Source organism: Ictalurus punctatus, chromosome 25 (genome assembly GCF_001660625.3).
Source record: "Ictalurus punctatus breed USDA103 chromosome 25, Coco_2.0, whole genome shotgun sequence".
Lineage (NCBI taxonomy): Eukaryota > Metazoa > Chordata > Actinopteri > Siluriformes > Ictaluridae > Ictalurus > Ictalurus punctatus.
The window spans coordinates 19,793,289-19,805,788 of record NC_030440.2 but is presented as its reverse complement, the minus strand read 5'-3'; the positions used below and the strand labels follow the sequence as shown (position 1 = coordinate 19,805,788).

Here is a 12,500-nt window from a genome sequence, read left to right as displayed (position 1 = left end):
ACGTAATGGAGGTTAGGATGGATGCAAATGCAATTAAAGACATTTATTTGAGAGAGGCAGGCAGACAAATCCAAATCATGAGACAAGAGCGTGGTCAAAAACTGGCAATGGGTCAGGCGATCTGCAAACAGGCATAAACGAGGCAAGGCGAGAATCGAGAACAAGAAACTAGAAACAAGATCAAAGTACATGAATCAAAATGAGCAACGGGGTACGGATGCTTGTTTTGGTAATAACACTCAATACTTTGCAAAGTCATCGTGTTCAAAAAGGCTCTTATATAGCGTGGAGTGAGTCAGTGTGCGATTGGCAACAGGTGTGTGTGATTAGAATTCCGGAGAAGGTGAACGTGTGTATGTGGGAAGTGTAGTCCATGGCGGCCATGTTTGAAGGCCGCAGTGCAAGATGGGAAATGAAGTCACTAGTTTGCTGTGATATGACAGAACCCATCCCCCCCCCGTGTCAGCAGTCTCGGGTGTGATAAGATCTCGGTTGGCCATGTCAGCAGACTCGGGCATGAGCAGAACTTGGTTGGCCGTGTCAGCAGACTTGGACATGAGCGGAACCTGGTTGGCCGTGTCCGCAGACTCGGGCGTGAGCAGAAATTGGTTGGTCGTGACGTCGGTTTCAGGCATGAGGACTTGGTTGTCCATGTCAGCAGACTCGGGCGTGATCGGAACCTGGTTGGTCGTAATGTCGGCTTCAGGCCTGAGCAGAACCTGGTTGGTCGTGACGTCGGCTTCAGGCATGAGCAGAACCTGACTGGTTGTGAAGTCGGCTTCAGGCATGAGCAGAACCTGGTTGGTTGTGACGTTGGCTTCAGATGTGAGCAGAACCTGGTTTGTCGTAACATCGGTTTCAGGCGTGAGCAGAACCGAGTTGGTCGTGAAATCGGTTTCAGGCATGGGGAGCTCTTGGTTGGTCATGTCAACAGACTCTGGCACGAGCATAACTTGGTTGGTCATGACATCGGTTTCAGGCATGAGGAGATCTTGGTTGGTCATGTCGACAGACTCTGGCTTGAGCATAACTTGGTTGATCGAGATGTCTACTTCAGGCGTGAGCAGAACCTGGTTGGTCGTGACCTCGGTTTCAGGCGTGAGCAGAACCTGGTTGGTCGGGACGTCGGTTTCAGGCATGAGGAACACTGGCGTGAGCATAACTTGGTTGATTGTGACATCAGTCTCAGAATGGAACTTGGCAGGGAAGGACACAACGTTGATCTCAGACTGAAACTCGGCGTGGGAGGTCACCTTGTCGACCTTTAGCTGGAACTTGGCATGGGAGGTTGCCTCGTCGATCTCGGACAGAAACTTGGCGTGAGAAGCCGTCTCTTCGATCTCGGACAGGAAGTTGTCGTGAGAGGTCGTCTCTTCGACCTCGGACAGAAACTTGGCGTGAGAGGCCGTCTCTTCGACCTCGGTCAGGAACTTTGCGTGAGAGGCTGCCTCTTCGACCTCGGACAGGAACTTTGCGTGAGAGGCCGTCTCTTCGACCTCGGACAGGAACTTTGCGTGAGAGGCCGTCTCTTCGACCTCGGACAGGAACTTTGCGTGAGAGGCCGTCTCTTCGACCTCGGACAGGAACTTTGCGTGAGAGGCCGTCTGTTCGACCTCGGACAGGAACTTTGCGTGAGAGGCCGTCTCTTCGACCTCGGACAGAAACTTTGCGTGAGAGGCCGTCTCTTCGACGTCGGACAGAAACTTTGCGTGAGAGGCCGTCTCTTCGACCTCGGAAATAAACTTTGCGTGAGAGGCTGTCTCTTCGACCTCGGAAATAAATTTTGCGTGAGAGGCTGTCTCTTCGACCGTGGACAGAAACTTGGTGTGAGAGGTCATCTCTTCGATCTCGGACGTGAACGTGGCGTGGGAGGTCATTTCTTCGACTTCGGACATGAGCGTGGCTTTGGAGGTTGCCTCATCGACCTCGGACATGAACTTGGCTGGAGAGGTCGTCTCTTCAACCTCAGACAGGAACATGGCCTGGGAGGTCACCTCATTGACCTCTAGCAGGAGCTTGACTTTATGCTGGAGCTCTGGAGATGAGACAGTCTTGTGAGTCTCAGGCTGGAGCTCTGGGGATGAGACCACCTCTTGGGTCTCATGTTGAAGGTCTGCAGGTGAGACCACCTCGTGGGTCTCAGGTTGGAGCTTTGTGGAGGAGGTCACCCAGTTTGCCTGCTCATAATAGGTGGTGAATGGCAAGTCAGGTTTATCTATGAGGCAGGCCTTCCCCAGGTTGGGGGTGTGCTCTGGACACCCAAACTCTTTTATGAATAGTCCCACAAATTGAGTTACATTGTGCTGACCCTTGGAATCTGTACGGGCCAGATGCTCTGCCCACTGCCAGGCTTGGCCAATGAGCCAGGGGAATATGAACCCTAGCCACTGCTTCTGGTCAGGCTTGGGGTGCACAAGGCTCAAAAAATGCAATTGTCAGTCAAAGAGAAAATACTCAGGGTAGCCAGAAAATCCATCATATGGCTCTGGGGGATTCCATGGCAACCCATTGAGCAAGCTTAACAGAGTTGAGTCTCGGTAGGGTGTTCCTTATTACCTTGGCATGATGTCTCCTCTGTCTTTCTGCTGCATCCATGGTTAGGCGTAGTATTCAGTCATGTAATCCATGTAATGCGAGGTTAGGATGGATGCAAATGCAATTAAAGACTTTTACTTGAGAAAGACAGACAGACAAATCCAAATCATGAGACAAGAGTGTGGTCAAAAACTGGCAATGGGTCAGGCGATCTGCAAACAGGCATGAAGGAAGCAAGGCAAGAATCGAGAACGAGAAACTAGAAACAAGATCAAAGTACATGAATCAAAACGAGCAACATGGTATGAATGCTTGGTATGGTAATAACACTCAATACTTCACAAAGTCATGGTGTTCAAAAAGTCTCTTATACAGTGTTGAGTGAATTAGTGTGAGATTGGCAACAGGTGTGTGAGATTAGAATTCCGGAGAAGGTGAATGTGTGTGTGTGTGTGTGGGAAGTGTAGTCCATGGAGGTCATGTTTGTAGGCCACAGTGCAGGATGTGAAATTAAGTCACTGGTTTGCTGTGATATGACAAGCAGTAAAAGTGGCTGGCCGCCTTATGTCCCAGAGAGCCTCATGTCTGTGTTCCTGTCTGGCTCTCCCTTTTAGTTATACTGTGATAACTAATCTTGCCGGAGTCCCTGCTTGCTCTCTACACACAATATACATCTTCTAAAACCATTACAGGACAAGAGCATATCTAATAATCAGTCTTCTCTCTCTCCCACCCCACCTCTCTCTCTCTCTCTCTCTCTCTCTCTCTCTCTCTCTCTCTCTATCTCTCTCTTGCTGTCTGTTGAGCTACACATTATTTATGAGATACCAGTGATCCTGACTGTTTCTGCCCTTCAGACCTGCCTGTTCCACTGTGAAAGACCCACTTCTGCTTGGTACCTTGTTCATCTGAAAATCACTCACTGCTGCTGAAGATGGCCCCACATGGACAGCTTACAGACCACCATGAGATTTCTAGACCTTGGATAGTGTAAAGACAGCAATTTCTAAGAACAGTTTACACTCAGTTCTGTGTTATTGAGCAACTTATAACTTCAGTTTGATATGACAGTCTTAAAGATAAAACTCTAATGAGCCATAATCCTCATGACCATCCTCATCATCATCATCATCATACTCCTCCTCATCATCATCACCATCCTCATCATCCTCCTCCTCCTCCTCCTCCTCCTCCTCATCATCATCATCCTCCTCCTCATCATCACCATCCTCATCATCATCCTCCTCCTCCTCATCATCACCATCCTCATCCTCCTCCTCCTCATCATCATCCTCATCATCATCACCATCCTCCTCCTCATCATCATCACCATCCTCATCATCATCCTCCTCCTCATCATCATCACCATCCTCATCATCATCCTCCTCCTCCTCCTCCTCCTCCTCCTCATCATCATCATCCTCATCCTCATCATCATCCTGCTCCTCATCATCATCCTCATCCTCATCCTCATCCTCATCATCATCCTCATCATCATCCTCATCATCATAATTATTACTATCCTGAAAGGACCAGGTCTGTGGAATGCATCATACAGTATCTTTCTCCATTCACGATAAATGGGAGTGAATTTTTAGATTTACAGTAGGGTATAAAATATAGTTAATGATAATCATATCATTAAAAATAAAATCTTACGTGATCTGATAAATGTGTGGATGTTAGATCATCAAAATCAGACTTGCATCCATCCCGATCATCAATAACCAGATCAATTGGCATTTTTCCTTTCAGGCAGCTAATGTAGCGGTGACAAAAATTATCACACAGCTCATGGACCTGAAATGAACGCCAACATCACAATGAGTCGATGAATAATGCATTTATTTTCATCATGACTGCAGATTATCTTTAATTTACCTTCTCCAATTCAAGCAGATGAAATCGTAATACTTGTATTGCTTGAATCATCTGAAAGGAAAGAAAAAGAGAAATTATTGGTGGGTGTTGTTCTTTATACACCTATATCAACAGCTCTGTGCAGGTACGTCTGCAATCAACTGGAACAAACAAATCAAAATTTGTCACGAATTCATGCTACATTACTTCATTTGCCTATTTTCTGAAAGTTTATGTCCTGATGTTCTGTCATGCAAGTATCTATCTATCTATCTATCTATATCTATCTATCTATCTATCTATCTATCTATCTATATATATATATATATATATATATATATATATATATATATATATATATAAACAAGTTCCTCAAGGGTTCTTTAAGGGTGCACTGTATAAATAAGGGTCCCTAGCTTCCTAATTTCTAGGTTCTATTTGGAAACCTTTGTTGTAACCCTGTTTGTTTGTTCTACATAGAAGCTTTAAATTTCCTCAGTGAGACAATCAAGGAACAAATAAGGGTCCTAAATCACCTAAAGGTGATAGAAAGTTTTCAGTTATACGTGTTTATAACATAACACGGATGTTTTATATTGGCTTTTATTTGAAAGAACATAATTAAATAATTAAAAACCTCAGTCACAGTTGAAAGAACTAACTGTAATTGCTTCCTTTCAGTGAAATATAGCCAATTCCGTGTGGGACAGAGTATTTGGCGCTACTCACAACAGATTGAGAAAATCTTAACATTTTAGTGGAATAAAGAAATCACAATTTAGACCATTCCAAGGTACTCTCACATGTAGGTCAAAAAATTTGCTCCCTTCCCACACCCCATTGCCACCTCACTTCCTGTTTTAAATGGTTGCCCACAGGACGTAGCAAAGGCAGGTACAATACCTATCATCCACCTCCAGGGAACACAGAATACGGTATTGAAACAGACACTCAAACAAATCAGATCATGAAAAGATTGGTAGATTACCTAATGTGTTCATATTTTCAGTCATATTTTCATAATTTTATTAGCATGTAGATGTAGTTTGAAATATCATATTAATTAACTATCATATGTATAAATTATCTCTCACCAGATTGTCCAGTTCTGGATTGGATGAGAATATTGGTTTCTCTGCTCGTATCTAAACAATAAATAAAAAAAATAAATAAATAAATAAATAAATAAATAAATAAGATGCTGATGTTGATCACAGATGCAATGTTCATTATTTCTGTATCATCAATGCTTTAATTAATCAACAAATTACAGAAGATATTGTATGATGTAAAATGATTATATTGCTAAACAGATATATTCCCTGACAGATTATCATTAATGAATGAATACGGTTGATTAATGACCTGTTTGGCGAACACGGTGATGTCTTCATTAAAGGAGTCTGATGAACACACGTCTCCCCCGGCCCCGCCCGGCTCCCGCGGTGTACACGTCGCTAACTCACACTTTTCAAACACCAGTGCCAGTAACGGGAATAGAGGATGACTGAAGAACCAGAGACACAGAGATGTGCTTTCACATCCACACAGCCTGATATAATACCTCATCATCTAACTCTTCCCAAACGCTCATCCTCATCTTCATCACGTCAGAGTGTCTCACATCAGTCAATCTCAACGTATTTGATTGTGACCAGCTTCTTGATGAGTTCTACTGACTGATGTAAAGTTCCCCGACACTGAACACTGCACATTGATATAATTATGTTGTAAAATAGCATAAAACTGCAACTCGAACTAAATGGAATCCCAAACACACCACTCCTGAACATAGTGGGGACCGACTCATGGGGTCAAGGCAATCAAAACATCTTTACACATTACTTTCCATGACCGTGAGTTTAAATTAATGAACAGTAATTAAATTAAGATTCAGGATGTGTTGGAACTCTGCTTAATTCATGATGTGGGAAACATTACACTGTATCTATATATATGTGTGTGTGTGTGTGTGTGTGTGTGTGTGTGTGTGTTACTGTGTTATTGTGTTCACCACATGTGATTAGCAAAATTATTGAACAGTCATTGTATATTATTAATAGTCAGGTTGAAAAAATAAAAAAAATAACCCAGTTCTCTACTTTCATACATAAACTGCTGACTGCTGACATTATTCAAATATTCTTCTAACAGCATAGTATTCACTATATTCTCCAGTGACACTAATGTGTAAGATGTCCAGTTATGAGAGAGAGAGAGAGAGAGAGAGAGAGAGAGAGAGAGAGAGAGGGAGAGAGAGAGAGAGGGGGGGGGGGGGGGTACAGATTGATTTAGCTACTCATGATGACTTTATGTGGCTTTGAAAATGAAGCTAGCTGTCGAGATCGTGTTTAGGAATTATTTTAAAATTAACTTTACAGAAATGAAAAAGCAAACAGCAATAATCTGGGATACTTAAACGGTCTGGCAACTGAAACACCATAAAACTGCAGGATTCATACAAATGAGAGGAATAACCCTATTTTATAAAATAAAATCATATAAATGTACAGCATTAATAAATCAAATATTCAGTACATATTAAAAAGAGCAAGATAACTGCATAGTGTGTAGCTATCGCTGTTGAGTTCTGGATTCTGATTGGTCAGGAGGTGTTGATTCATTTTCTGTAATTTAATATAGTTTTCTGAAGTGTATTAAGGAGATCTTTATATAATATGTTTATTTATGGAAGGAGTCTCCAGTGTCAGCGCTGTGTAACAGTCAGAGGTGAAGCTGTAAAGTTTTCCCACATCTTCAGCACAGAGGAGTTTACACTTCTTTACTGTTCCTCAGTAGAATGACAAGCTGTGCTGTTGTTTTTTTGTCTTATTAACGTGAAGAGAGAGAATAAAAAGAGAGAGAATAAACAGAGAGAACAAAGAGAGAATAAAGAGAGAGAATAAACAGAGAGAATAAACAGAGAGAATAAACAGAGAGAATAAACAGAGAATAAAGAGAGAGAATAAAGAGAGAATAAACAGAGAGAATAAAGAGAGAGAATAAAGAGAGAATAAACAGAGAATAAACAGAGAGAATAAACAGAGAGAATAAACAGAGAATAAACAGAGAGAATAAACAGAGAGAATAAACAGAGATAATAAACAGAGAATAAACAGAGAGAATAAACAGAGAGAATAAAGAGAGAATAAACAGAGAATAAAGAGAGAGAATAAACAGAGAGAATAAACAGAGAGAATAAAGAGAGAGAATAAACAGAGAATAAACAGAGAGAATAAAGAGAGAATAAACAGAGAGAATAAACAGAGAGAATAAACAGAGAGAATAAACAGAGAATAAAGAGAGAGAATAAACAGAGAGAATAAACAGAGAGAATAAACAGAGAGAATAAAGAGAGAGAATAAAGAGAGAGAATAAACAGAGAATAAACAGAGAGAATAAAGAGAGAATAAACAGAGAGAATAAACAGAGAGAATAAACAGAGAATAAACAGAGAATAAACAGAGAGAATAAACAGAGAGAATAAACAGAGAGAATAAACAGAGAGAATAAACAGAGAATAAACAGAGAGAATAAACAGAGAGAATAAACAGAGAGAATAAACAGAGAATAAAGAGAGAGAATAAACAGAGAGAATAAACAGAGAGAATAAACAGAGAGAATAAAGAGAGAGAATAAACAGAGAGAATAAAGAGAGAGAATAACGGTATCAGTAACATGACAAGCTGCGATTTTGTTTGTGTTGTTAACTTTAAGAGAGAGAGATCAGGCTGATGTGGAGCTACTATAAACAATACTATAAACAATAAACAATCCTACACTCCTCTTTCTAACTGTAGAGAGAACTGAGGTAAACAGTTTATTTACAGAATGGTGTGAATTTTACCCATAAATCTGATCCTTGTCTCGTTTGAGTCCATCATTAGCACCCATGATGCCTGCCATGAGCCCGTGTGATGTCACGTATGGCTGATTGGTGTGAGGAGGAGGAGGAGGAGCATGGTTTAGGTGGTGATGTGTATGTGGGTCTCCGTACACGCCAACGCCGTCCATCATGCTGCTGTAATGCGCCAAATCTTCATACTGAAAGAAAAAGCATCAAAAACAAACTGTAAACTGTGTCACAAGTCCAAGTAGCTAGTATGGACAACATCGTCATTTTACTTCTGCCATCTAATCCCCATTACAGTTATAAAGCATTACAGAGACTACCGCTAAACCCGAAACACAAAGGAGCTGCTTAGGCACTGACCCTAACCCTAACCTTCTGACAAAGTAAATGTATGGAAACTACACAGTTTATGCACACACACACACACACACACACACACACACACACACACACACACACACACACACACACACACACACACAGACAGACAGACAGACAGGAAACACACACACACACACACACACACACACAGACAGACAGACAGACAGACAGACAGACAGACACACACACACAGGAAACACACACACACACACACACACACACACACACACACACACACACACACACACACACACACAGGAAACACACACACTCTCATGCCATGTTCCCTACTCGTGTAAAAACAATAACATTGCAGAAATATGCTGGTTATGAAACGTCTTTTGTGATGTTAACCATGCTTTTGTCTGAATCAGGGACGTCTGATAAGGGAAGCTCCACCTTAGTGATTTCATATCTGCAGAAATATACTGACTCTTATAAAAGGAAACGCGCACTGAGAATGAAACACAACCTGAATCATATCTGCTCAGTGGTGGTCACGTTCCAGTGGGTCAGAGGGGTGCCAATACTTTGTGCAGATAAAAAAATGCACTATACTCAGTAATTGTATGCGTACAAAATGATCTGTGTGGGAGGTGGAGCTCATATATCATACTTATCTTCATTCTTTTTTAAATATGTAATTTTATCATTCAAACATTTTTATCAGATTAAATCAATAATGTGTGATTTTAATCGAACAGTAATCTACAGGACGAACACCTGCAGTGTGTACTAATGACACATTAACACTCTTAGTACTATTGTTTCCACAGCAATTTGCCAATGATTACAATGTAATGTTCATTAATAAACGACAAATCATACTTTTTATCCATTTAAAGTTGCATTTAATGGCATTGAACGTCAGTGGAACAAATTCCTCGATAGGTTCCTGTTGTCACTTACATTATATCTGCTATAAACCATCCTTCCCTCTATTCTCTCTCTATTCTCTCTCTCTATTCTCTCTCTCTATTCTCTCTCTATTCTCTCTCTATTCTCTCTCTATTCTCTCTCTCTATTCTCCCTCTATTCTCTCTCTATTCTCTCTCTCTATTCTCTCTCTATTCTCTCTCTTTATTCTCTCTCTATTCTCTCTCTCTATTCTCTCTCTCTATTCTCTCTCTCTATTTTCTCTCTATTCTCTCTCTATTCTCTCTCTATTCTCTCTCTATTCTCTCTCTCTCTATTCTCTCTCTCTATTCTCTCTCTATTCTCTCTCTATTCTCTCTCTATTCTCTCTCTCTCTCTATTCTCTCTTTATTCTCTCTCTATTCTCTCTCTATTCTCTCTCTATTCTCTCTCTCTCTCTATTCTCTCTTTATTCTCTCTCTTTATTCTCTCTATTCTCTCTCTATTCTCTCTCTCTATTCTCTCTCTTTATTCTCTCTCTCTATTCTCTCTCTCTATTCTCTCTCTCTTTATTCTCTCTCTTTATTCTCTCTCTCTATTCTCTCTCTCTATTCTCTCTTTTCTCTCTCTATTCTCTCTCTCTCTCTATTCTCTCTTTATTCTCTCTCTATTCTCTCTCTATTCTCTCTCTATTCTCTCTCTCTCTCTATTCTCTCTTTATTCTCTCTCTTTATTCTCTCTATTCTCTCTCTATTCTCTCTCTCTATTCTCTCTCTTTATTCTCTCTCTCTATTCTCTCTCTCTATTCTCTCTCTCTTTATTCTCTCTCTCTATTCTCTCTCTCTATTCTCTCTCTCTATTCTCTCTCTCTTTATTCTCTCTCTTTATTCTCTCTCTCTATTCTCTCTCTTTATTCTCTCTCTCTCTATTCTCTCTTTTCTCTCTCTATTCTCTCTCTCTTTATTCTCTCTCTCTATTCTCTCTCTCTATTCTCTCTCTTTATTCTATCTCTCTATTCTCTCTTTTCTCTCTCTGTTCTCTCTCTTTATTCTCTCTCTCTTTATTCTCTCTCTTTATTCTCTCTCTCTATTCTCTCTCTCTATTCTCTCTCTGTTCTCTCTCTTTATTCTCTCTCTCTATTCTCTCTCTCTATTCTCCCTCTTTATTCTCTCTCTCTATTCTCTCTCTCTTTATTCTCTCTCTCTATTCTCTCTCTCTATTCTCCCTCTTTATTCCCTCTCTTCAAGTTAATAATACAAAAACCGCAGGTTGTGGTGTTGGTGAGAAACCATAAAGAAGTGTAAACTCCTCTGTCCTGAACACGTCACAGCTTTACTTCTGACAGTTACACAGCGCCGACACTGGAGACTCCTTCCATATATGTTAAACAAACTTTTCCTTAATTTAAGAAAACATCAGCTTATCAAAAATTTTAATCTGTTTATTATCAGTGGAGCTGGTGGAGTGTACACGGTCCTGTGAATGAGCCGTTACTATAGAAACCATAATGTTCAATAATAATCAGAACAAGTGCATTAATATAAGCCTGCGCTACTGTCAGAGCCGCTGTTATAGAAAACTAATCAACACCTTCTGACCAATCACAGTCCAGAACTCAGCAGCGCCGTGCTGTAATAAGAATCAGTGTAATAGAATCACAAGGCTAGAGTAAATGATTCAGCACAAAAAGAGTTGAACAAAAAAATTGAAAGTATAAATACCTAAAACCCAGATGAAGCACCTTTGATGAAATACTCAGTTAAAAGATATGTTCAAATGATTTTGAACACGAGTGCATGTGACTGTTTAATGCAAAGTGGTGTTGAGTTTTCCAACAGAAAAAGCAAACAAACAAACAAACAAACAAACAAACAAACAAACAAATAAATAAATAGAGAGGTGTTTTCACATTGTGTAAAGATTAAAGATTAACATGACGAATAATAATGACATAATTAAGGAAGAGATTATAAATTAAAAATATTAAAGTGTTAAGAATGTAATAATAAATACGTAACTCCTTCATACACTGTAGAAACACGTGAAGAATTCAAAAGTAAAAGTGTATCTATGTAATAAATGACTTAAATGATAATAAGTGTCTCATGTTAAATAATAAAATGTTAAGTATATAATAATAATAATAATAATAATAATAAAAAATCATCACATTGATAATTTTCTTAATTTTCTCAATAAATAATATCTTATGTTAATCATAAAAATGTATAACAACATAATTAATATTAAAGTGTGACATATATAAACATATACCAGATATTAAATAATACTGTAGATATATACCATAAATATATTATTAGCTGTATATAATATACAACACATACATGTTAGACATAAACCTATAAAAACGGTGTGCAATAAAAAAAAACATTTACTGAAACATCTTATTTAACAGAAGTGAAAGCTGAGTCTGTGATTACTGAGATATGAAGAGCAGGAATGTTTGGGATTTGTGTTCTTACCCTCTGCGCCATCAGCACGTGCAGGTTTGTAGCTCAGGTTCCTTTAAATCAACACTTCAGGTGAAAGTGTGTGTGTGTGTGTGTGTGTGTGTGTGTGTGTGTGTGTGTGTGTGTGTGTGTGTGTGTGATCCGATATTAATCTGATATAAATAAATCACTAAACAAACACAGTTTTAAAATAATCTCTGATTCAGAGATGAAGATCTGAGTGAATGTCGCAGCTGCAGATTATTGCCTCCATTTATGCAGCGGATTTTCTAGTTTTCATGTTTTGTAGTGCAGCTAAAATAAATCCCTAAATCTCTCCATCGTCCCTTTCATCATGCCGCTGCAGTTTCTGCGCGCGCGCTCACCAAAAGTCAGAAAGGAGAAGAAGAAAAAAGGAAAGAAAAGAAAGATGGGCGGAGAGACACGCACGTGGGAGGGATTTAAGTGTGTGCTTGTGTGTGTGTGTGTGTGTGTGTGTGTGTGTGTGTGTGTTAAATTTTTATTTAAATAAAAACTCCATGGCCAAACTCAATTTACACAAGATT

General features: G+C 39.8%; 2 protein-coding genes across 5 annotated transcripts in view; one reads left to right on the top strand and one right to left on the bottom strand.

The window, feature by feature from the left end:
* meis2b (Meis homeobox 2b) overlaps positions 1-11,979 on the bottom strand; it is a 30,142-nt gene extending 18,163 nt beyond the window's left edge. For 3 of the 4 annotated variants that reach the window (XM_053675888.1, XM_053675885.1, XM_053675886.1), the window contains exons 1-6: positions 11,968-11,979; positions 8,243-8,439; positions 5,761-5,902; positions 5,490-5,540; positions 4,417-4,467; positions 4,195-4,335 (exon numbers count right to left, since the gene is read on the bottom strand). In XM_053675888.1, coding sequence (XP_053531863.1) covers positions 4,195-4,335; positions 4,417-4,467; positions 5,490-5,540; positions 5,761-5,902; positions 8,243-8,439; positions 11,968-11,979 — 594 coding nt within the window. Of the gene's footprint in view, positions 1-1,743; positions 1,757-4,194; positions 4,336-4,416; positions 4,468-5,489; positions 5,541-5,760; positions 5,903-8,242; positions 8,440-11,967 lie in introns of all 4 variants that reach the window. The other variant, XM_053675887.1, reaches the window with a different exon arrangement.
* Positions 1-12,500, top strand: part of psmc6 (proteasome 26S subunit, ATPase 6) — a 270,786-nt gene that overhangs the window by 117,781 nt on the left and 140,505 nt on the right. The window lies entirely within an intron of this gene.